This window comes from Perca fluviatilis, chromosome 13 (genome assembly GCF_010015445.1).
Source record: "Perca fluviatilis chromosome 13, GENO_Pfluv_1.0, whole genome shotgun sequence".
Lineage (NCBI taxonomy): Eukaryota > Metazoa > Chordata > Actinopteri > Perciformes > Percidae > Perca > Perca fluviatilis.
In genome coordinates, this window is record NC_053124.1 from 25,401,908 (window position 1) to 25,427,208 (window position 25,301).

General features: G+C 39.5%; 5 protein-coding genes across 6 annotated transcripts in view; 1 reads left to right on the forward strand and 4 right to left on the reverse strand.

Moving 5' to 3' along the window:
* The window catches only part of msto1 (misato mitochondrial distribution and morphology regulator 1), an 8,252-nt gene extending 6,401 nt beyond the window's left edge, over positions 1 to 1,851 (reverse strand). The window contains exon 1 of the mRNA XM_039820616.1: positions 1,768 to 1,851. Within this exon, the coding sequence (XP_039676550.1) occupies positions 1,768 to 1,851 (84 nt within the window). The remainder of the gene's footprint in view (positions 1 to 1,767) is intronic.
* A 1,781-nt stretch (positions 1,852 to 3,632) lies between these two features.
* Positions 3,633 to 7,779, reverse strand: apoea (apolipoprotein Ea). Its single transcript, XM_039820621.1, has 5 exons — positions 7,691 to 7,779; positions 7,336 to 7,386; positions 6,211 to 6,349; positions 4,591 to 4,878; positions 3,633 to 4,053 (listed from the first exon to the last, which is right to left on the reverse strand). The coding sequence occupies exons 2-5, from the start codon at positions 7,376 to 7,378 to the stop codon at positions 3,774 to 3,776; spliced, it is 750 nt and encodes a 249-aa protein (XP_039676555.1). The 5' UTR covers positions 7,379 to 7,386; positions 7,691 to 7,779; the 3' UTR covers positions 3,633 to 3,773.
* A 1,700-nt stretch (positions 7,780 to 9,479) lies between these two features.
* On the reverse strand, positions 9,480 to 11,201 carry LOC120571582 (apolipoprotein A-IV-like). 2 transcript variants are annotated; one of them, XM_039820623.1, is made up of 4 exons: positions 11,159 to 11,201; positions 11,012 to 11,065; positions 10,746 to 10,896; positions 9,480 to 10,264 (listed from the first exon to the last, which is right to left on the reverse strand). In XM_039820623.1, exons 2-4 carry the CDS (start codon positions 11,049 to 11,051, stop codon positions 9,685 to 9,687), a joined length of 771 nt encoding a protein of 256 aa, XP_039676557.1. In that variant the 5' UTR covers positions 11,052 to 11,065; positions 11,159 to 11,201; the 3' UTR covers positions 9,480 to 9,684. The 2 variants fall into 2 exon arrangements, with proteins under 2 accessions (XP_039676557.1, XP_039676556.1); XM_039820622.1 differs by having other exon boundaries at positions 10,746 to 10,899.
* Positions 11,202 to 16,868: 5,667 nt separating this feature from the next.
* Positions 16,869 to 18,208, forward strand: LOC120571583 (apolipoprotein A-IV-like). The gene is made up of 4 exons (XM_039820624.1): positions 16,869 to 16,943; positions 17,037 to 17,085; positions 17,186 to 17,333; positions 17,419 to 18,208. Exons 2-4 carry the CDS (start codon positions 17,052 to 17,054, stop codon positions 17,993 to 17,995), a joined length of 759 nt encoding a protein of 252 aa, XP_039676558.1. The 5' UTR covers positions 16,869 to 16,943; positions 17,037 to 17,051; the 3' UTR covers positions 17,996 to 18,208.
* A 1,536-nt stretch (positions 18,209 to 19,744) lies between these two features.
* On the reverse strand, positions 19,745 to 24,988 carry tomm40l (translocase of outer mitochondrial membrane 40 homolog, like). Its single transcript, XM_039820625.1, has 10 exons — positions 24,913 to 24,988; positions 23,596 to 23,816; positions 23,369 to 23,436; positions 23,030 to 23,122; positions 22,832 to 22,933; positions 22,272 to 22,377; positions 21,984 to 22,106; positions 21,266 to 21,342; positions 21,037 to 21,139; positions 19,745 to 20,524 (listed from the first exon to the last, which is right to left on the reverse strand). Exons 2-10 carry the CDS (start codon positions 23,813 to 23,815, stop codon positions 20,385 to 20,387), a joined length of 1,032 nt encoding a protein of 343 aa, XP_039676559.1. The 5' UTR covers position 23,816; positions 24,913 to 24,988; the 3' UTR covers positions 19,745 to 20,384.
* Positions 24,989 to 25,301: the final 313 nt, after the last annotated feature.

Genomic DNA, 25,301 nt, shown 5'->3' on the forward strand with positions numbered 1-25,301 from the left:
TCTGAAAGAAGTCTCAATGGTAAAAAAACAAAACAAAAAACTGACATTACTTGGGTACAACTTCTAATTTCTGTTTTTATAAAAAGGAACTGACATTTAAAAACTCCAGACTGTTGTTGTTTTTATTAATATTTGTGCTGCAATAATGTCGGTTGCATTTTACTGCTGTAGATGTTTAAGGTTGTGGTAATTTTAACTCCTTTATGTACCGTTGGGCAGTTTAATCTACAGCAATGCATCATATTCTAAACTCAGCAAAAAAAGAAACGTCCTCTCACTTTCAACTGCTTTTATTTTCAGCCAACTTAACATGCGTAAAACTTTGTATGAACATAAAAAACTTCAACTACTAAGAAATAAACTGAACAACGTTTCACAGACTAACAAGAAATGGAAAAATGTGTCCCTGAACAAAGGATGGTCAAAATCAAAAGTTACAGGGGAGACCTCCTCCTCCCTCATGTGGTACCCTTCCTGCAGGCTCATCCCGACATGACCCTCCAGCGTGATAACGCCACGAGCCATACCGCTCGTTCAGTGCGTGATTTCCTGCAAGACAGGAACGTTAGTGTTCTGCCATGGCCAGCGAAGAGCCCGGACGTCTGGGACCTGTTGGATCGGAGGGTAAGGGCGAGAACCGTGCCCCCCAGAAATGTTCAGGAACTTGCAGGTAGGGTTGGGCATCGAGAACCGATTCCTAATTGGAATCGGTTCAAAAATTACGATTCCATCGGAATCGTTTCCTTATTGGAATCGTTTGGAGGATTTGGTTTCAAATCTGATCACGGGTTCCAAATTTAACAAGTGCAAGTTTTGGTTGCAGCCTTGGAGCTCTAGTGTGGCTTTATTTTACATTGAAAAAGCCCTGTTAAAAAAACAACAACGCATGTTTAAGTTGGCTGAAAATAAAAGCAGTTGAAAGTGATAGGACCTTTCTTTTTTTGCTGAGTATATAAGATCATCATATGTTTGTAGCGTCGCTGTCCTGAGAGAACCACGTATCTCTAAAAAGTTTGAAACCTTTTCATGGGGTCAGAAAAACAGCCCTGTGTTCAGCTTTTTCCAGCTGATCAAATAGGCTTTTTAAAGACTTTATTTAACTTAAGATGTAGGAGAATTAGCTCAACAAAGTTTAACACAAACATTCAACATCATCAACACATCTGGAGATACATGTTTTTTTTTATACTGGACAGGAAGGATATGGTAAAAAAAACTGATAAGCGTAGTGAAATATAAAGTTGCATAAAATGTAAATACTAAAATCAAGAACAAGTATCTCAAAATTGTACTTAGGTTAATATTCTTCCACCACTGATAAACAATAACTGCCTTTACAGGGCACTTCAGCAGCTGGATGAGGGTCACAGATGTTGGCTTAAGATGTAGCTCAACATCTCCATCATTTAAACAGAGGCTAATTTATATATGTACCGAACACTATTTTAACTTATAATGTTAAGTGATTCTTCTGTATCTTTTACTGGATTACATGAACAATTCCGTCCAAAAAATATAATTATCTGAACACAAATAAACTGCTGACTTCAGACTTGATAGTTAGCAGCTTTAGCACCACAAAGATGGTTGCTAGCTACCGTTATCTTTATGTGCCAGCCTGATTTCATATCGCATGTCCTCGGTGTGTTGAAATGACCACAACAACATGCACATTCTCGGTGCTGCTGACATGAGCTATCTTTGCAGCTCAGAGCAGAGACTCTAAAGTTTGACCACACATGCAAAGCTAACGTTAGCTTAGCTTACCTGTAAATTCCACCAGTGAGTCCCAACAAAGTTGGAATAATGTCCCAACTGAAGAGTGATGACTTCTCTAGAAAAGTTACTCATTGTGACGGAAATCAAAAATCAGGAGAACATATTAAAATCATCTACTTCGGACGTGATGGACATGTTTGAAAATGACAACACTAAACTGCGACAACTCAACCCGATGTTGCGCTTCATATAAACGGGCTCTTGTGATTGGCTGTGAGAAGTGTATGGAGAAATGTGATTGGATGTCCAACGACGTAGACGCAAAAGTATGGTTTCACCGTGCCGTAGCTTCACGTGCGCAATTTCATTTTTTTTCCAGGATGGCGAAGCATGTCCCGCCCTACTATGCCTTTCTCTGCGTCTGATTGGCTTACTCTGACATTCTTACTCTTACCCTAACCAATCCCACTCCCATGCCTTCGCCGTCCTAGGTAAAAAAAAAAAAAAGGTCCTGCACGTGCGTTCTCTGCAAGTTTTGTAAAATAAAGTGCATTTTTAGATTAATGTATAGATTTCCGAATACATTATGCAAATTATTTATTATTTAAGTTTTTCTTTTATTGTTAAAGAAGAAATTGTTGTTGTTAGTAACATAATAAAAAATGATTTGTATGTTAGGAAAATTAGCCAAGTAGGTTTTCGCATACAACGAATTTGCCTTGTTTTAGTGCAAGAGAAAATAAAAATCAAGTACTGCAAAGTCAAGATACGTTGTAGAATATAGAATAGAAAAAATGACAATAGAAGTATGAAAACTACTGTGGGCAAGAAGAAACAATAGAGCATATTATGTTATATTGTCAAAAATGTGAGAAAGACAGAAGGCATTTGATTCAAAACCTCACAAAGATAAAAGTACTGTGTGATCTAATAGATATTTGTCAAAGGAACTCAAGAAATGAGTGTCATCGAGTAGCCTATTTCAGTATCTTGGACCAGGGGTCTTCAACGTTTTTTAAGCCAAGGACCCCTTAACTGAAAGAGAGATGGAACAGGGACTCCCTGCTACGTAGAAAATGAAGTTGCATATTAAACTGGGAATACAATAACATGTAGGGCGGCCTAAAGCCTTCATACCTTTGTTTGCATAGGCTATTAAAATAGCCTAATAATTGTTTGCATGATTTTATAAATCATGTTTTAATGTTATAAATACATGTGGCAAAGGGAATCCTTAAAATTAACTGTATCTGTGGATGGCTACCTTAGTGACTACCTTGCCTATAGGCCAGTATACCTATTATCAGTTGGGATTCATATTTGCTAATAATATGTTGGATTCATGTTAGGACTTTTAAATTTTTGAAAAACATTAAAAACTTAACAATAATTTGGAGGCCCCCCTGCATTTACTCTGAGGACCCCCTAGGTGTCCCGAACCCCCTGTTGAAGAACCCTGTCCTAGACGAATATAATTGAGAAGATGAGTTTAGTTATTGAAATATTTTTTGCGTTATTATTTTAGGCTATTTTAAGTATTTGAATATTGTAGATATTAGTTATTTCTGATCCACACACACAGAAATGCACCAATCGTTGTTTGCCAACTTCCAATAAACCTCAAAAAAGAAAAAGATTAGATTTTATCTCACAGGACACAGGAGTTGCTGATCTACCGCTGCCTCGATCGGTTAGTTTTTTGGGTTATTTTGGAATAAATTAAGCCACTTGTGCAGTCTGTGTTGATTTCAGCATATACACCCCTAAAGTGAGAATTTCTTCTTCTATTTGTAATTATTTAGTATGTTCAAGCAATGGATGCAATTTGGTCAAGAGGACTTTCAGACATGAGTATAAATGATGACATCAATGATATTCAGCAGGACCTTCAGTGAGACATTCAGACTGTGGTGGACATTTGTGATGAAACAAGGATTATCTTTATTTTAAAACAAAGATATTGTGTATTTTTGATACAGAAAGTGATGGATAAACAGACGGTCCAGGACTGTTTGATTACAGCAGGGTTTACATGTTATCACTAAACATGGAGACTACAGATTAAACCAGTTCTTCAGCTCCTTCCACTTCTCCTCCAGGGTGGATCGCAGGCCTTCAGTGGTTTTCTCAAACTGCTCCTTCATGTCTTCAGCTTTGATCCGAATCTTGTCCATCATGTTCTCCGCCTGCGACTTCAGCAGATCATTCAGGGTGGTGATCTTTGCCTGGGCGTTGTCACGCACGTGAGCAAAATAAGGGTCTAAACGTGTCTTCATGTCGTCCATGTTGTTTGAGGTGCGGGATTGAAGCTCCTCAAAGAAGTCAGTAACAACTCTGAGAGAAGCACAGAACAGTTCTGGCTGAGTGAAGAATAAGACTCAAAAACATCTGATTCATCACATAGCTTCAGCATGTTGTAAAGAAAGTGTTATTATATGTTATATAACTGCAGTGTTGGAAGAAGCATTCAGATTTTTGTACTTAAATGTACCGCTACTACAGTGTAAAAATACTTATAAGGAAAAGTCCTACAGTCTAACATCATACTTAAACAGAATGGAAGTATGTATATGTAAAAACAGTCAGTATTTAAGATATTTAGTATACAAACATACAAATGATCAGAATCAACCACCAAAAAAACAATCCACTGCTTTTTGGGAACATACATTAAAAACATGCAATGAGACAATTAAAAAGTGAATAAGTTTTAAAACAGATCAGTAAAAAAGTTTTAGAGGAAGAACTTCTAAGACAAAATAAAACAATTAAAAGTTTGGTTGGTAAAAGTTAGAGAAACTATCTGAGCTGGACAGAGTTTCCCATCAGCCTCTAATGAGTGGCCTCCCTGCTTCAGAGGATTTCACTCACCTCTTGATGTCCTGTGTGTCCTTGTTGAGGCGTTTCTTCAGCTTGCGGGTGTAGGTGGAGACCCTGACGCTGACGTCGTCGGCGTTCTGCTCCATCATGGTCTGCAGCTCCTGGGCGTACTTCTCCATTTGCTCCCGGGCCTGGCTCATGTGATCGCCCAGTCTGTTGAACAGCTCCTGCAGGTCTTTGCCCAGAGTCTCTGCAGCGTCCTGGGTGAAGGGGGCCAGCTTGGTCTGCAGGTCGTCTTTGTACATGGCCAGCTCAGCCATGCTGTCCTGGATTAGGGTGCTGTTTGAAGGGGGGGGGGGGGGGGGGACAGATACATTTAGGGATTTTTTTGGTGTTTTTGTGAAGTATTTTGGATCCAAAGGGGTCAAGGCCGAGGTCAGAGCAAATAACGGCCTCATTCTAGATGAAACAGGACATAAAATGTCAAAACTAATGCTTTGCAAAGGCTCGGCAGAGACGTCGATCGATCTACAGGAGCTCTGTTTGTACTGAGCACTTCCATGTTCAAGAAATCAATGCAAAAATCAAAAGATTTAATAGTGGCGGAACCAATAAAAGTCCAACTAACGCATCAGGAAAGTGGACTTGAGTCTGGACGGCACTGCATTCAGCAGCTCTTTACATGTCTCACCTCGCTGACACATGCTGATTAACCTCCTCACTCAGCCGAGGGCAGAATGTGAGTTGTGTAGCCAGACAGAGGTCTAAAAACAACATTGTCGGGGCGCCTGGGTAGCTCGCAGGGTAGAGCGCGCCCCCATATACAGAGGCTCAGTTCTCGACACAGTGGCAGCGGGTTCGGTTCTGACCTGCGGCCCTTTGCTGCATGTCATTCCCCCTCTATCTCCCCTTTCATGTCTAAGCTGTCCTATACCATAGGCCTAAAATGCCACAAAAAAATCTGTAAAAACAACATTGTGTTGATGCTTTCTAACAGTCTGACAAAAACACAAAGGCCCAGATGAAATCTGGTTTGTTCCAGTTGCAGTGTTTACCAGCTGGAAGAAGTATTTTAGATAATTCCCGTGAGTAAAATACCACAATCTGAAAGTACTCCATCACAAGTAAAAGTCCTGCATTCAAAACCATAAACAAACTGAAGTATTATCAGCAAAATATACTAAAAGTATGAAAAGAACTCACTGTTTGTGTTTAGTATGTGAATTGACTCCCCTGTATCGTTGTGTATGGAGAGAATACAATAAATTCTACCTTGAAATTTGGGGAAGAAATTAACAAAATGAATGTTAATTAATGTTGGAGGCTGCACACTGAGGAAGGCATTAGCTGAGATGTTTGGACTTGTTACTCTCCTTCTTTACAAAAGAATAAAGATAGTAATCATGCTTTTACTCAGAGTGGGAAAGCTAGTTGCAGATTTAGCTGGTTTTGCAGTGATCCTTTTACTATATTGGACTTAATTTTTTTTTTTATTCCCTTGAACTGGTGGTGCAGATTAAACACTACTAGTTGGGTGATTTTATTGCACATGATGTAGCCTATTTACTGTGCATAAAATATTAGGTCATAAAAAGTCAAAGATGAAAATAAATTGATTTATTACTTTGATAACTTATCCTAAATTCATCACTGTGACGTAAATGAACTCACTCCAGTTCCCGGCTGATCTGGGAGCTCTTGATGTCCTTCAACACCTCGTCGGCCTTTGTCAAATAATCGTTAAACTTGTCGACCGTGACTTCCCAGGGGTTCTTCTCCAAATCATCAGGCACACTTCTTGCATGGCAGCCTAGGTTTTGAACAGAGACAAACAAACTTAAATATTCACGTTTTTTATGTGAAATAAAAACGATAAATCAATAAAAAGATGAAGACATTTTGCGTTGGATTGTGGATTAAACTTCTGGCTGCAAAATGTAACAAGTGTCCTTTCTCTTCATCTCTGAAGGACAAACACTTTATAAAATCTGGGACTCGTATTTGGACGACAGGAACACTAAAGAGGTCCAAAGGCCTTTAGAAACCACTAAAGAAACAGTAGGACCTGAAACCAATCAATCAATCTCTGAAAAAATTTCACTGAAATTTAATCCTGTCAGTTCCTACAATTTGTGCATTAAATACAATAATTATATATAATATATATATATATATATATATATATATATATATATATATATACAGGCATAATTTACAGGGGGATGGGAGGTTACAACCCACCCAAAAATCCATTCTGGGCTTTTTTGGACGTTTTTGTTGCATTTTCTGAAATTTTTGCCGCTTTTTCCAGCGTTTTTGTTGCTTTTTTCAAGGGTTTTTTTGGACAATTTTTTCAACGTTTTTGGCGTTTTTTCTGACATTTGAGCTTTTGACATTGAGTTTTTTTGTCTCTTTTTTAAAGTTTTTTTCCAAGGTTTTTGTTGCTTTTTTTCTGCAATTCTCTCGATGTTTTTGTCGCTTTTCTCAATACATGCAGACGTGTCCTGACCTCCCTGGATAGTTGGAGATCGCAGCCCCCCCTTCCTTTCGGTTCTTTTACAGCTTTTCATTCACTAACTTTACAGCGGTCGGCAACTTCATCATCAGGAAATACTTTTTGTAGATACTGTTTTTGTTTATGTTTATAATTTTCTTCTTTTAAATGTACGCATGTCTTCTTCCCTTTCTCTGTTATGTCAAAAAGTCCAATAAAAATAATATATAACAGTAAAAAGATTGAAGAAGTTTCTTACATCAGAGTTTTTATGTGTCCCTAAGAAGGCATTTTAAACTCACCTGAAAGGACAGCCAGCATAAGGATTACTGCAAACGCCCTCATGATGATATCTGGAAAATCATACAATAAATAGGTTCAAGAAATGGGTTAAATGATCTCAACACTGACATACATGTTTTAGTAAATTCAGTCACACCTATAGGCCTATTTCTTTCTTTAAAACTTAAATGTATAATGCATAATCAACATGACCGTTTTTTTTTAAATCAGACTCTTTACATATCTAGTTTGAATAAACAAAAAATTGTAAACTAATTATTTGACAAAGAAGTGACAAACAAGTCAAAAACTTTAATTCAACCAGTACAAGACCAAGCAGCTGTTAAAGGAGCGTAGGAATGGTCTGACGCTTACCTCAGTGATCCTGATCTGTGTCGTTTGTGTGAGACTGACTGATCTTGTCACTCAGTATTTATACAGTTTAGATGGCTTTGATTGCCGACCTGTGTCCGAAGTTCCCAGCATGTTGGCATCTTTTATTGCATGTGTGTGTGTGTGTGTGTGTGTGTGTGTGTGTGTGTTATTTTGGCTCCACGTCGCACAATGAAAGTACACCAAGCACCGATCAGAAATTAGGAACATCCAAAATATCTAATCAGAATTCACATGGGGTCAAGGCCTCCGTGGGATAGCTTGATTTCAGTAGCCAACAACTGCTTTGTAAAGTTTCTTAAAGAAAATGCAGGTGCAGTTTATGTGCGAAGTAATATCAGTGTGCCATCAGCTCAGAAACATATCAGAATATCACACTGCCCTTTTCTATCACAACCACAATGCTATTGATAACAGCCAAAAAGCCAAAGGTCATTAATGTCCAACTGATTTGGTTCATAGTCCTGCTTTAACAACCGCTGCCTGCATTTATACAACTTTTATTAAATTGGAAAGCTCCCATACAGATTGGGGTAATGAAATACTTTATTGTCTGTAAGTGTGGAAATGTACTTTGGGCATCAGTGTTTTTTATATCTGATCTTGGAGCTGCACAAATTGGGTATAAATGGAAAGCTGAGACTTTTGTGGATTCAATGAGACCAATTGTATTCCTGTGTGAAGATGTTAGTCCCCTTAGTAGCCATTTCAATTTAGTGAGACTGTTTTTTGAAACTTGTATCAGTGTATAAAATGACCTGTTGTGACCTTGAGGCTAATCACAGCCTAATGAAACTTTACAACCACAAACTAGAGACCTACATTAGGGCATTCAGATGATGTATGGCTTTCATAGGTATATTGACCATACACTGTTATCTCAAGTTGACTTTCCTAGAAATGCGTGGAAACCTTTTGCCTTAAACCATCTTAGTTTTTACACAAGGTAAAACTTAACGGGTCAAGTTGTATTAACACAGAGCGGTAAATCGATGCAATAGACAAATCAAGTTTACGTTAGTAGTTAATACTAAAACTTATTAGCAAAGTCATGTTGTCTAAAATAAGCATGTTAAGCTGAAGCTTTAGTGCGTAACCTTTTTATATTGATATTAACGTCTGTTACATTCTAGTCTCGCTTTGCCAGACCCTCCTTCAAAGCACATAGCACACAACACACATTCATAGTTACATTCAAGCCATTGCCAAATGAGTTGATACAAAGCTAATTAAGACCATCAGCTCTACGCAACTCTCTCTGTAGTTCTCAGTCTGGCTATGTTCAGGAAATAGTGTCGCCCGGCGACTTTCGAAAACAAGTGAAGATAATGACCTCTTCTGAAGGGTCATTTATGTTTTTTTAATCCTCCGTGTCCTCCTTGGTTACTGGCAAATGCGTGCAGTTTTGTTGTCATAACTTAGCATTCCTCATGGGGGTTGACAGAAACTACAATGTGACTCCATCATTTCAGTTACACAGCAAAATCTAAGTGAAATCTGTTTTGATAACATTAGCTTCTGGTCACACCAGATTAAATAAAGCTGTAGCAGCAAAACCAATCCGTTGTGTGTGTATTTTATGAATTCACTTATAAGAAATAATTATTTTCTTTTTTCTTTTATCTTATAAAAAATACATTAACTTGCTCTAATATACCTTTGTGAGGTTATGTTTGATGAGTAAATAATATGTTGGACAGCAAAAGTTACATTTCTTGTTTTATAGCTCTTTTTTTGAATTGATGAATACGAAGAAAGTGACAACACAATATACATTAAACCTATTTATTGTTGTTTTACAGATGAAATCTTATAGTTGTAACAGTAACATGTCAGAGGAAATACTGACGTTATTCCTTTTAGAGCTTCATCCACAGAAGAATACAAAATGAGGTATTGCACTATTTTTTTTATCCGTCCCGTAAACACAACCCTGATTCAACAGAGACAAAAACTAAGTATAAATATTAGTCTGTTTACTGGGTCATCTTAGTGAAGGACTCCCACAGAGCAGTCAGCTGCATCTTCAGGTTCTGGGCGTCCACGTCCAGCTTGGCCCTCAGCTCCTCTCCTCTCTGAGCCAGGTTCTGCTGGATCTCCTGGGTTTTCTGGGTCAGCTGGGTCTCAAAGCTCTGGGCTCCCTGCATCATGCTCCTCTGAAACTCCTCCAGGCTCTGCTCCATCTTCTCCTTTATCTCCTCGGTGTAGGGAACCATCTGGGTCTGCAGCTCGCTCGCGCTCTTATCCAGCTGTGCCTTCAACTCCTGGCTCTTCTGCAGCAGGACGGCTTTCAGGGCCTCGACGTCCATGGACTCAGCATAAGGGGCCGCCTCCTTCTTCAGCTCCTCCACCTGCCTCTGGAGGTCAGCGACCAGCTCCTCGGTGTAGGGCTGCAGGCTGCTTCCCACGGCGGTCAGATCTTTCTCCAGACGGGTCTTCAGCTTCTCGGCCTCCTGGGAAAACTTAGACATGAGGTCCTGGGTCAGAGGAGCGGCCTGAGTACGGAGAGCATCGGTGAGCTTGTTGATGGCGTCGGTGCTCTCAGAGATGAGGGTGCTACAGAGACACAAACAAAAATAAGTCATTCAAAACCTATGCTCCTTCTTGATGTGTCTATTACCCACTCCTTGCTGAAACTTACAACTAGAAATATGTTTTTAACTTTGATTGTTGCATATTTGGTCAAGCTTATGTATATTATGTATACATTGTCTCTGTTTCTTTTCTGTTTCTGTATTTATTGTTTATTCTTGTTAATGTTTAATGTGTTTGTATGTAGGCTATGCACCAATCACCAAGGGAAATTCCACATAGGGTAACTACTGTGGCAATAAACCCCTTTCTGATTCTGATTCTGTTTCTGATTCTGATTCTGATTCTGATTCTGATTCTGTTTCTGTTTCTGATTCTGTTTCTGATTCTGTTTCTGATTCTGATTAATGTTACAGAGAAATATTTGTTGAGGATTTGGAGTTTGCATGCGCTTTATAGTTTTAGTGAATGCGTCTTTGACACTTTAGGACTAGGGCTTACTTACTTCACTTCCTTTCCCAGCCCAGACTGTCTGATCTGCTTCAGGGAGTCCTCAGCGGTCAGGGTTGCCGTGGCGACGTACTCCCAGAAAGCATCTTTCACCATGTCGACCTGCTGCTTGGGCTGGCCTTTCCACACAATATTGGCATTGCAATCTGCTGAGAGAACAAGAGTCATAATCATGTATTGCCACATGTTCAACATCGATTCTCTCACACATCTGTGACACAACTTAAAACAAATAGCACCAAAATTACAAAACTTACTTACCAGCGAAAACTGCAAGGACGAGCACCACGAGGACCTTCATGACTGACACTGCAGCTGAAAAGAAATGTGTAAAATTAGCTCTTTGTGGTTATTTTTTATATATTTATCTCATAACCTGAAAGTGACGTCCTCCTACGGGTGTCTCACCTGTGGGGATGAGCTTCGAGCTGTTGAATTCTGGGTGTGTGTGTCCTGCACAGCTCATGACTCAGTATATATAGGCAGCTGAGTCGTACAGAGGAAACAGGAGTAAAGTCCAGCGCTGAGTGCCCTGCTGTCACTGCTGCTGCTTCCACATCACACTGTCCGATGAAACATGTCATCTATCAGACAGATATTATTTTAAAGAAAGATGTGGTTTTATTCTGTAATTGTTGTAATGTGTAATGTAATGTCTGTCTTTGTAGGATACTTTCTAGGTCTATTTAAAGAAATAAAAATGTTTAATTTAAGGTTTAAAATCTTTCTTATGTGTGATACAAAAGCAATACAATAACAATTTTAAATAAAGTATATATATATATATATATATATATATATATATATATATATATATAGATATAGATATATTGAGATATAGATAGATAGATAGATCTTTACTGTCATTGTATGCAATTCAACGGAATTCTGTTGGAGCAATCCTCTCCAAATAGCAGCATAGAGTAAAAAGATAAAGATATAAGATATAAACATATATCCCCATATCCATATATACACATACACATCCATATACATACATACATACATACATACATACATACATACATACATACATACATACATACGTACACATACAGAGTAAGATGATAAAAATATACATATATATTACTTTTATTTAATTTATATATATATATATAAATAAAAATGAATAGTTTGAAATGGTACAAAGGTAAGTGGCGAACTGCCTGAGGTTAAAAAAAAAAAGTAAGGTTACCCAAAACTGAAAAATAATTACATTTCAGAATTTTACAAAAAGGCCTTTTTCAGGGAACAAGAAATGGGTAAACAATGTAAAGCTGTTCTGCAGCAATGGAGGTTGATCAAGCTTTGAAAGTTGGTGCTACCAATTCCCATAGGTGTTCCAACTTGTCTGGATTACTTACAACCCCTTCTGTTTGTATTGTTGGAACACACTGTGGTACCGTACCCTCGTGAGCATTATTTGAACAGTATTGTACTGCAGAAAGTAGTGTGTTGCCATAAAAATGGCGGGAAAAAGGCAATTAACAATGGAAGAGAGACAGACCATCATAACACTTAAGAATGTTGGTCTTTCCTACAGAGAAATTGCGAAGAAAGTCAAGGTGTCAGTGAGTACAGTATTCTTCACCATCAAAAGGCACTTAGAAACTGGGGGAAACTCTGACAGGAAGAGGTCTGGAAGACCCAAAGCCACAACAGAATCAGAAGACAAGTTTCTGAGAGTCAACAGCTTGCGTGATAGGCGGCTCACAGGACAACAGCTTCAAGCACAGTTTAATAGTGGTCGTAATAAGCAAGTCTCAGTTTCAACTGTAAAGAGAAGACATCGAGCTGATAGGTCGAGTTGCAGCAAGAAAGCCATTGCTAAGACATCAAAATAAGAAAAAGAGGCTTGCCTGGGCCAAGAAACATCGTCAATGGACTACTGACGACTGGAAGAAGGTGTTTATGGACTGATGAATCAAAATTTGAAATCTTCGGTTCATCACGCAGGATTTTTGTACGCCGTCGAGTAGGCGAAAGGATGGTTCCTCAGTGTGTTACATCAACTGTCAAACATGGAGGAGGAAGCATGATGGTCTGGGGCTGTTTTGCTGGATCCAGGGTCGGTGATTTGTACAGAGTGAAACCAAAACAGCTACCACAGCATTTTGCAGCGCCATGCAGTACCCTCTGGTATGCGCCTAGTTGGTCAGGGGTTCATCCTACAGCAAGATAATGAGCCAAAACATAAGTCCAAGCTATGCCAGAACTACCTTAGCAAAAAAGAACAAGATGGTAAGCTTAAAATCATGGAGTGGCCAGCACAGTCACCAGACTTAAACCCCATTGAGCTGGTTTGGGATGAACTGGACAGAAAAGTGAAAGCAAAGCAACCTACAAGTGCCACACATTTATGGGAACTTCTGCAACAGAGTTGGGAAGAACTTTCTGAAGATTGTTTGATTTCCATTGTAGAAAGAAAACCACGAGTGTGTTCAGCTGTTATATCTGCCAAAGGGGGCTACTTTGATGAGTCAAAAATTGCGAATGGATTTTGGTTTATAAATTGATTCCATGATTTCTTTTTTAACTTAAAAATTTGTTCTATTCTTTCATTTCAGAGTACAATAAGACATTGAACTGCATGAATTTTAATAAAAACCTGGAAAAATTGGGGTGTTCTAAAACTTTTGACCAATATATATATATATATATATATATATATATATATATATATACTTTTATTTAATTTGTATATATATACACACAATGCCTATATACTTTATGCCTATATAAATGCCTTATAGGTTTTATGCCTTGGCGCTGAGAGAAAAGCTTAATTTCCTATGTTTAAAATGAATAAATTAGAAATTGATATTGTGCCTGTTGTTGGAGACAGAAGCCAAACATTTTAGACTTGAATTAACAATCAATGATCAGATTTCCTTTTAAATATTTGAAAAATTATCAATGACAATAATAATAATAATAATAATAATAATAATAACAATAATAACTTGATAAACAGCCATTAGCATGCTAATGTTTTACTTATTAGCACTAAACACAAAGTTCAGTTGAGGCTCATCATGGGAATGCCATTATTTTTTGCAGGAATTTAGTCTGAAACCAAAGTAATCCGATGAATCTCTGAACCAAATTCCATGACAATCCATCCAATAGTTGTTGAGACATGTTGTTTAAAACTACAAATGTCAACCTTTATGACGGCACAAGAGAAAAGGCAGAGGATCATCAAAGTCAGTAGGATTCATCATCTAGAGACCATGATGTTTGTTATATCATATTTAATTGTAGTGAAAAGACACTTCTCCCACACTATTTAACTTAGTTGTGACAAACAGTACCACTGCATTGTTTCTGTTGATTACATTTTAACTTAAGAAGTGCAGAGTAAACATACATATTGATCCACATGAATGCTCTCAGCTTAAAGGAAAAGTAATGTTGTCAGAGGTTTGATAGGTCAGTGAAATGTGAGCAGGACTTTGATCCAGTTGTACCTGCAGATTATCTTTACTGAGGAATGTTACGTTTCCTTATATAACAATTCCCTCCTGACAAACTGATAAGACTCATAAAGTCTTCCACTGAGGTGAAACTACTGATAAACATCTAGCTGTTCTCATATGACGCACACAGCAAACTTTAAGCAAATTATAGAGAGGAGTGGATCAAGCTAAAGATGTCCCTCGCTGATGATAAAGTGGCAAATCACTGTTTTCCTCACAAGTTGCATAAGTGAAGACGGAATACGTTAAATGACAGCCTTGATGCTAAAAGTACATAACCATGGATGAATTACTCAATGGGTATTAGTGGTTAAGGTCAGTGATCCTGGACTTCTCACAAAATGTTGCTAAAAACACACACAAAATAACTACAGAGATGCAAAACAACCACAAAGAGAAGCTAAATTACTGAAAATAGACAAAACGAACATGAACCAACTACAAACAACCCTAAACATTACATTACATGTGATTTAGCTGACGCTTTTATCCACAGCGACTTACAATTAAGTGCTTTCAACTGTAAAGGTTCAAACTCGAGACAACAAGTAGTAAGTGCAAGTACATTAGCTTTAAATAAGCAAAGCTACAAAGAGAAAGTGCAGGTTCAAGAATTGTTTTTTTAATCCGAGGTGTAGTCAGAAGAGATGTGTTTTTAGACTTCGGCGGAAGATGTGTAGGCTTTCAGCCATCCTGATGTCGATGGGGAGCTCGTTCCACCATTTGGGAGCCAGGACAGTGAACAGTCGGGATTTTGTTGAGTGATTAGTTCTCCCTCGCTGTGGGGGGGGGGCAGCAAGCAGTTTGGCTGATGCAGAGCGAAGTGGGCGGGTTGGGGTGTATGGTCGACCATGTCCTGGATGTAAGCTGGGGCTGATCCGTTCGTGGCCCTGTATGTAAGTACTAGTGTCTTGAAGTGGATGCTGGCAGCAATTGGTAGCCAGTGAAGAGAGCGGAGGAGCGGTGTAGTGTGAGAGAACTTGGGGAGGTTGAAGACAAGTCGAGCTGATGCCTTCTGAATGAGCTGCAGGGGCCGGATGGCACATGCAGGCAGGCCAATCAGGAGGGAGTTGCAGTAGTCTAGACGTGAGATGACTAGAGCCTGAACCAAAACCTGAGCCACCTTCTGCGTTAGAAGGGGATGTATCCTTCTGATGTTATGCAGCATGTATCTACACAATCGGGTGGTTGCAGCAATGTTAGCAGTGAAGGAGAGTTGGTCGTCAAGTGTCACACCCAGGTTTTTAGAAGTCTGGGTGGGGACTACCACCGAGTTGTCAATTGTTATAGTCAGGTCTTGGGTAGGAGAGCCCTTCCCTGGAAGGAAAAGGAGCTCAGTCTTGTCAAGGTTGAGTTTCAAATGGTGTGTGGACATCCAAGAAGAGATGTCAGTCAGACAGGCCGAGATACGTGCTGCTACTTGAGTTTCAGACTCAGGAAAGGAGAGAATTAGTTGGGTGTCATCCACGTAGCTGTGATAAGAAAAGCCGTGCGACTGAATGACAGACCCGAGAGAGTTGGTGTACAGAGAAAAGAGGAGGGGACCCAGGACTGATCCCTGAGAACTTTCAGAAAAATGTACAACGACTAAAAATAGATGCAAAATGACCAAAAGGAGACCCAGTTACTACAAATTATTTTCGTAGAAAATTTAGACTACTATTTGACCGCAAACGACCCAAAATTACTATACAAAGACACAAAATGGCTAAAAATAAATGCAAAACGATTACAAATGGACGCCAAATGACCCTTTAAGTTTGGGTGTCTTGTTCCAGTGTAGACAGGGTTGGGGGCCTATTACATGTCTTGGGGCCCATTCTCATAATCCGCCCATGTACAGGACCAGTCAAAGGTTTGGACAAACTTTCTCTTTCATGAGAAAGTGGGAACAGAGGACTTATTAAGATCGATTTATTGTTTTTTACCCTTGTCCTTCAAAGTGACTGAGCACACCCATGCTCTTCAACTAAGCAATTAAGAAGTCACTAAGCGATCCTGGACTGCTCTCATCAGCCTTCATTTAGGCTCTAAAAAACGATTGTACTCTACCTGCTCAGTGCCAAAAAGCAGACAGACACAGATAGAGACTAGCTGGTGAACATAGTGAAGTGTTTAGTGGTTAAAGAGCCAGATATTTCCATCAGGAGGTGGTGGAGACCAAAAACAGAGCTAAAAGAGAGTGAACATTGGACTCAAGTTCATCAAGTTTCCAGAAACACGACTACAGTGGGATGCTTATGTTGCTCAGTGTCTTCTGAATGTGTAACCCCGTTTGTTAACACGTTCCCCATGCCAACTTTAGAAGGTGATAATGTTTCTTTATATCAGCTCCTTGCACGGCCCCCAAGACTCCAAAAAAATCAAGTAATGCAACCTTAAGTGAAACTTTTTGTACATGTATTAAGTATATTGAAATTAAAGTTATTTGCTACGACTGTTGCCCACGGCCTTCTGTGTATACTGCACGTAATGCCGATTTAGAGCTATCAAACCATTACTTAACCCATTCAGATGATGCATGCATCACAGGATGAATAAGGCAATGGCACTTCATTTATGACGTGGAGTGCCAGCAGTGACAAGAATCTGTCCAGCAGGGCAACCAGAGAAGGACTTTACCCTTCAATACGGCTATAAAAGGTCTTAACGAATGCCTGCATAACACAAGTCACCAAACTCAGAGTGAAGAAGAGACAAGCTGCCTCTGTAAGGTAACAGTTTTTATTATTACTTAAACACTCAAATTAAGTGCCGGATTAAACACTTTTACATGTTTTGAAAATTGTCTTTTCTTTATCCAACAGAGTCCAAATTCAATCATGAAGGTACTTGTGGTTCTCGCACTTTTCTCTGGTGAGTGACGTTTTACCTTGAAACGAAAGCTTGATCCATGTAAACCACAACTGGTTGAATAAATGTTGGGGTTCTACTAAATCTAATGTTTTATCCACAGTTTGCAATGCCAACATCCTGTGGCAAGAGCCCAAGAACAATATGGACTTGGTGAAAGATGCCTTCTGGGACTACGTTGCTAAAGCGACACTGACTGCTGAGGACTCCTTGCAGCAGATCAGGCAGTCTGAGCTGGGACAGGAAGTGAAGTAAGAGCGATGAAGAAGCTAAATGACATTAGAAATATACTATGTGTTTCAATTTAATAAAGTTTTTCTTTTCTGTGTCTGTCAGCGCCAAGATCTCTCAGAGCGCAGACACAGTGAATCACTACGTCGTTGCTCTGCGGGCTCAGGCCGCACCTCTGACCCAGGACTTCATGACTCAGTTTACCCAGGAGGCCGAGCAGCTGAAGGCTCGTCTGGAGAAAGATCTGACCGCTGTGAGCACCAACATGCAGCCATACGCTGAGGAGATAGTGGCGCACCTCCAGAGGCGGGTGGAGGAGCTGAAGAAGGAGGTGGCCCCCTACGCTGAGTCCATGGACGCCGAGGCCCTGAAGGCCGCCGTGCTGCAGAGGAGCCAGGAGCTGAAGGCGCAGCTGGATAAGAGCGCGAGCGAGCTGCAGGCCCAAATGGTTCCCTACACCGAGGAGATGAAGCAGAAGATGGAGCAGAGCCTGGAGGAGTTTCAGAGGAGCATGATCCCCCTGACCCAGAGCTTTGAGACCCAGCTGACCCAGAAAATACAGGAGATCCAGCAGAACCTGGTTCAGAGAGGAGAGGAGCTCAGGGCCCGGCTGGACGCCACTGCTCAGGACCTGCAGGCTCAGCTGACTTCTCTGTGGGAGTCTTTCAAGAAGACCCAGTAAACAGAATCCTCCATCAGCCTCCACACACCAAATATTTATTTTAAATTGACCCCAATGTATAATTTATACTAAAATAAAATCTTACAATCAAGTTCAGTCTGTTGGTGTCTTCATTAGCACCCAAGACTATTTCAGAGTTTTTCACAGAAGAGGGATTCAAACCGAGAACATTTAAATATACTAATGTACAATAAATGGTAATTTCATGACTCATTTCATGACTCCGTCCATTTAATCACTTTGTGCAGGAGATGACTAACTCACACATATGTACACATTGTATTTACACAATGCATTGCTGAGCAGCAATTTCCAACAAAAACCTAAATGCTCGTTACATCCAGGATTAAAGAATTAGAATGAGATCACTGCTCATACCTTAATAAAACTAACTTCTTTCCTGTATGTAAAGCAGTAATGAAAAAATAAAAACAATTGCAATGGGAATCCTGCAGGTTCAAAAATTCCAACTCAAATCACAGCTGAAGACAAATCTACTCTCTTTATCACTCTTTATACTCTATTAAAATGCATTGTTTGTGTTTCAAGATTTTGTATTTTGTTCACTCGGTTTTAGTTTCCAAGACTTTTCTCCAAAGTGTAACATATTTGTTTCCAACCAAATATCAAATAATATTTTCCTATTTTTTTATCCTAATATCAAAAGATGTTCATATACCTAATAGACAAACTCTATAGCTTGAGCCACACTACTGTATATCAAAACTCATTCTTATTCAGAGGTTTCAGACCGTTAAGGGGAGACACATTGTAATTAATACATATCATGAAACTTCCCCAGTTGATTACATACATTGAGACAATTATTCTTTGTATCCTTTGTATTCTTTTGTGAAATGTTGTTTAAATATGCATAAGGCATTATCTTATTAAATATGTGCTAATTTGTATATATTTCCAGAACACAGATCTGAACATGGGATACAGGGTCATTAAAGGTTGTTACATTTTGTTGACATGTTAAAGTCAAAGGTTTTTACAGAAGACATTTTGGATCTCTCTTTTTATCAGCCCATAAATCTGAAAATACTATCAACAGCCAGCCATTTAAAAAAAATCATTTTCACCATGTTTTTAGGAATAAAATGTTGAAAAATGAAATAAAATGAATGATGTGTATTTTGAATGTTTTCTTCCCACTAGTCTGAAAGAAGACATGTTATGGAAGCTAAATAGCCCAAAATCTCAAAATTGACTTTGTGCATGTAAAAACTACAGTACGTTTTTGCCTGTAGTGTCTCGCCTTAGAAGGAAGTTCTTCCTCGCCACCATCGCACCAAGTACTTGCTCATGAGCTAATGTTGGGTCTCTGTAAATGTTAGTGTGGTCTAGATCGTCTCTATATGAAAAGTGTCTTGAGATAACTTTAGTTATGATTTTACACTATTTAAGAGGTCTTTAACGCAAAGTCTAAACAGATTTTTGACCACAGAGAAAAACTACAATTGTGCTTCATCGTTACCTAAATCTCATTTGTACTGGATTATCATAGCTGGCAGGGGTGAAACAAACTTTTTAGTCAGGATTTTGGGAAAGATAAATGGCATGGAGACATTACTGGAAAGGTTTCTTATGTCGTTCCCCCCTATTTTTGTGTAAATTGAACTCATTCGGCACAGTTTTGGGGTGTAAAATCTTTATCTTAATAACAATAATGTTCCCTTATCACAGTATCTCACACTCCAGCAGAGACAAGATCGTCTGAAGGAAACGACCAAAGACATACAGTTTTTGTAAGAAATGGTATTTATCAGTTTCCAAGAGGTATATACAGGTCATATATACTGTTCCACATATGTATGCAACATAAAAAAGGCAACAAAACAAGTGATGGATTGTGAATGTGACATGCAGGACAGCACACTTCCTTCTGATAGCTTGTAAACTTGTCTGTAACCAATAAATCACCTTTAAACAAGCAAATGACAAGGATTTCATTCACCGCACGCCAAGACAGACCTTATAGTAAAAAACAAACAAGAATTAAATTCAACACCGGAGCAAGGGGCTATGAACTCAGTGAATAAAACAAAGAGTAATTCTGTAATGTCTCTTAACGTGTTAAGTCTTTCTCCTGTCTATTGGTTTGTGTCGTGAGTCCACAGTCAACAAATTCCCGACCAATCGCATTATTGTTTCACTTCTGATCATTCAGTTAATTAAATCGTACAGGATTAAATGCAATAAATTTACAATATTACCTTCTATTCACCACATTTGATGAAACCAATAACATGATAATGGCCGAATCGAGCAGATTGAAGTGATGGACACACAGTGTTGTACATGGCATAGTCTGCTTGTCCATAGTGGGTCTGTCTGTTCCGTGCAGTCGGTCTTCAGATCGATAACCCGCTGCTCCGTCAGTCTAACCGATGGTGATGCCAAAACCGCACTGGAACTTGTTCTTGCGGTGGTTGAGGAAGGTGCAGAGAACCAAAGAGAGCGGCAGCGGGAGCAGCTTCTTTTCTAACGTTGCACCAACTACCCAGTTACTGTCTACTGAACCTTCGAGAGGAGCAGGAGACAGAATATTAGATTTCATAAAGAGCTATACAAACAACTGCAGACATGTATGCCTGCGCACTGTCCTGTTTATCATTTGTATAAAATAAAAATAAAAAAATTCTGTGGTAATATAACAACTTCTCTGAGAATCTTTCATCATTTCCTCTTGGAAAACTGTCCATTTTAAGTCAATTCAAAAATATACACATACATATAGACATTACACTGGCAATGTCAAAGTGCAGCCCTGATTCCTGAAGGAATAAGTCTTGCCTGGATGCATAACACATCAGGACACAAAATGTCCAGTCACCTGCTGCTAAATTCTAACACTGGCTTGTAAATTCATCAACTCTATGATTTTCCAAGTGACTGCCTTTTTGGTTTTCCTCTGTAATCTATAACAATATATAATACTTGGCTGCTAGGAAAAGTAAAGACTTTGTAAAGCTACCTGTGCAGGATGATCCCCGTGTGTTTTACCTGGGATAAAGAGTGTATACACATCGTACCTTTAAACAGTAAATTAGCTTTAGGCACATCTAGCTGGTAGCCAAACGACACGCTGGTGTCCTGCATGCGGGTGCTCCCCTCAAACTCCACACCGAGCTGCAACTGTTGAAGAGCAGCAGACAGATCCCGATGAATGCAGATTTAGGAAAATAAAAATAATTGCAAACGCTTTGCATTGTATTTTTAACAGAGGCTGACAAACAAACGAGTAAAAGGCAACCAAGTTACCTGTTCGTTGGCTTTGTGATAGTACGAAGCATGAGCCCCCGCTGAGCCGAGGGTCAACGTGGCGATGTAGTTACTGCCTGTACAGAGGAAGGTCAAGTCAATACTGGTTTAACCAAATAAAAAAAAAAAATAACACATTATGGTCTCAACGATAACCTCATGAGATCAAGGCGGCAGGTTTGAGATGCAGGCAGCGCAGTTGCTTTTCACCGACTGCAAGACCCAGGCGGACCCAAGGCATGCTGGGAAACGGCGGCCTCTCGGCTGATCTAACAGCTGATTGGTTCAGAATCGACTCAACATGACGACGTTTTATATAAACTTTTTATTGATTTGGAGGGATTTTAACTGCCATTTGTCTGATTTAAAGGCTTATTCTGTACAGAGAATTAGATTAAGCATCATCTACAGTGTGTTGATTATTAAAATCAGCAACAGATCGCATGTAGAGCATTTTGACAGCTACTCTGTCAAAATAAAAACAACTGGAGACTGTGTAGGAGCTGATGTATATGGTCTGATAAGATTTTATTAAAATCGGACCACAGGGTTTCTGTCACTTCCTGTTCATCCTGAAGGCTGCTGGAATCGGCTGGAAACAGTCCGACTTGAGAGCAGATTTTTGTCACCGCCCCCTGCTGCTGCCGCCGCCTGCTCTCGTCCACTTTACAGGTGAGGCGCAGTTCATCTCGAACAAGCCTAAAAACGTGCGTCTCACCTGTGTATCGGCCGACGAAAGACATCACTGTGCCTTCCTCCCCCGGCCTGCGGTGGTAAACCAGCTCCCCTCCCAGAGCCAGATCCGGCGTTATGGACTGGAGGTAGTGTGCTATAACAATACCTGACAGGTGCACAAAAATAGGTGTTCAGGTTCAGAACTAATCTTTGTTTTGGTTTAATTAGAGGTCTATTTTCAGAAAAATTAAAAACCAATCCTAAAATATTTAAAAAAGGAGAGAGAGTAATTTTAGTCTTTGGACGACAAAAGTGAAGACTCAAGACCTACCAGAGCCGACAAGGACATCTGGGTTTCCAAGTGTCAACATTGCAGTAAAATCTTCCCCCTTAATCTCCGCATCGCCTTGCCAGTTCACAAACTTGTGTTGTTGTGTCTGAGGACATGACGGAGTTTTACACAGTTAGACAAAGTTAACGTTGCGGTCCGACTGGACGGGCGATAGTGATATCTTTATTTGCGATTTTAAAATGTCACAATGATACATCAGCGGGTACTTATTTTTTTACATTAATACAAACTTTGTATTGTTCCTAAATTTGGTTATATATATATATATATATATATATATATATATATATATATATATATATATAGTTTTTTTAAACTTACTGATCCCAAGATACAAAAAATAAAAAAAAAAATACAATTGGACCTGCCAATTTATCGATCTAGCGCCAGTTGACATAATGCACAGTGACAGAAATCAGGAAAAATTAAATGAAAATAAACTGTCAAAGTAAAGAAATATAACGGTACCAACGGTATTAAAGTTTTTTATAAAAAAGGTCCAACAGGGAAAAAAACAAAAACAAACATTTGAGCTTTACCTGGAAGGCCAGTTTGGATCGTATTCTGCTGGTGACCTGGTGGATGATCTGGGCATTAAGGCTGCCACTGTTGTCCATGTCTCCCACCATGACTGGAAAAAACTGAACAAAAAGACCATTTGTTTCATAGTTTATATATAAAAAAGAAAATATAAACATCTTACAGATAGGATTCACAGTGACTTTACTGCAGCATACCTCTGCTGGACCCATCTGCTTTGTTCCAACATATGTAGCACCAAACCTGTAGGTGGAATCTCCCGTGGTGCTCAGCAGCACAGTGTGACTCACCTTAAAGAGAGTTTAAAAAGGACACAATTCAAAATATACCTTCAACACATTTGCAGTTCACTTACTTTGGTCTGTTCCACACTGGAATTAAAGTTTGGAGTTTAAGGCACAAAGATCATACTAAAACCTTATAGAAAAACTCAGGCTTTATTTTGTGCATCAGTTAGTCAAAGGGAAATGCATACAAGGCAAAATGTTCCAATTTCTGTTGGTAAAAATCTGATGTAAAAAAGAAACTTTACTGACCTGGAAGTGGTTGCTAAGGCCCTTGTTGACAACTAGCCTGACGCCTTCCATCTGCATAGGGAAAACCTCTGAGAAGAAAAACACGGATGCAGTTAGATTTAGAAAAGACAAATAAGAAAGCTAAACCTAAAAAAGGTATATCATAAATTATTTTGTGCATAATTATCAGAAGCAAGACTTCTTAAGCCTCGCCTCAAATTACTTTTTTTTTTATTATATCCATTTACCTTTACACTTGCGATGACACTCCTCAAATGCACCCGGGTTAGGCAAAGAGCTTTCTGCCTCCTGCTCCTGTCCTGAGGCTGCCCCAGTAGAGGGTATAACTGGGGAGACTGGAGGCATCCCAAAGCCTGGTGGCACCGTCAACCCAGGGGCAGCAGCAGCAGCACCGCCAGAGGCAGGAGGTGGAGGGTTGGGGGAGCTGGCAGCCAAAACACTGCCCATTCTGGCAGAAAGAAATTAGGGGATAGAGCAAGCAAGAGGGTGAGTGATTAGCCAAGAGGCTGTTGATAGTACCATTGAGTATTAATGTCACTGACACAGCAGATAACGGTAAAGCAAAAGTATTTTAAGACAACAAATAACCCAATCAATGTAGTGTAATTGATGCAGGCAGGCCAGATAATCCAATAGCGTAGAGCAATTTAACACGGAAAGTTGTAACATTTGGGAATACAACAGACAGATTTAAAGAAAAGAATCCGAGAAGCTGTAACCACACAAGACGTATAATACACAATAAAAAGTATACTGGATGCTATGCTTTACATAATGCTTACCAATAGCTTCATCAGACCTTCCACGCCTGGTTAACGCCCACATATTTCAAACTGAACATGTACAATAGGTTATCAATGATGCAAATTTTTGGCCAATTTTGACAGCCCTAGTCAGATATATCCAAGCTTTCAGAAACATCTGATGTTGACGTGAACGCAATCTGCAAGTCAGAAACTGGTAATTAAATGAACTCATATAACAAGGACACAACACACACCCTGATGACATCATCAGGGTTAATTTCCCAGAAGTTAGCAAGTTTCTCTCTGAGCAAAAGAAGACAAACCTGTGCCACAGGGCTCAGGCTAAGGAATACTTCCCATAAGGAGTAAACGTATCTTGTATGTGTTAGTACCATCGGTGGAGGGCCCCTTTAACCTTTCACACAGATCATGTTCATTCAAACAAAGACAGAGCAGCAGCAGGTAAGAAAGACCGGCTAATAATAAGTAACAATAACGTTATGTGATGACGATAAGTAAAAAAAATAGTGATCGCTAAATGCTGTCATTATTAGATGTAGCTAATGTTTTGAATGAAACCTGCTTCACCTACAGGGCAGTGTGGTAAGTGGAAGTTAGCTAAGCTAGCTAGCTTCCAGCCAGCAGCTGACAGCCTTAAAACAAACGGTTGCTGCCGGTGAAGGAAAACAAAGATCGCTTTGTGAGATTTCAACTGCAGAAAAAAACAGCTAATGAGTTAATATGTTCACAGTTAAACCTCTTGTTACACAAAACACAAAGCTAACGACAACTACTCACGTTGTGATTTCCAGAGGACGATGCAGCCGGAAGTTGAATCCGGTAGCACCAAAGAAGAAGAAGAGGGAGACGCTAGGGTCCCTCCTATTTTCTCAAGACACGTTGCAATTGGATGACGGACCATGATCCTGAGGAATGATTGGCTGAAACACCTGCCAGGTAAACGTCTATTCTAACGCTATTGGCTAATCGACGTGCAGTCAGTCGCAGAGGGGCGGGATGATTAATTCTGGGGTTAACGATTGGCGGAGAAAAGCAGGCAGTAGAGCGGGTGTAGTAAAAGGTTATGAAGGAATTCCTTCAAGGTCAAATGGCACCCCGAGGGTCTGTGTACACTGCAGTCATAACGTTAACAACGTTGACACACAACAGCGCCTCTTTATTTATCC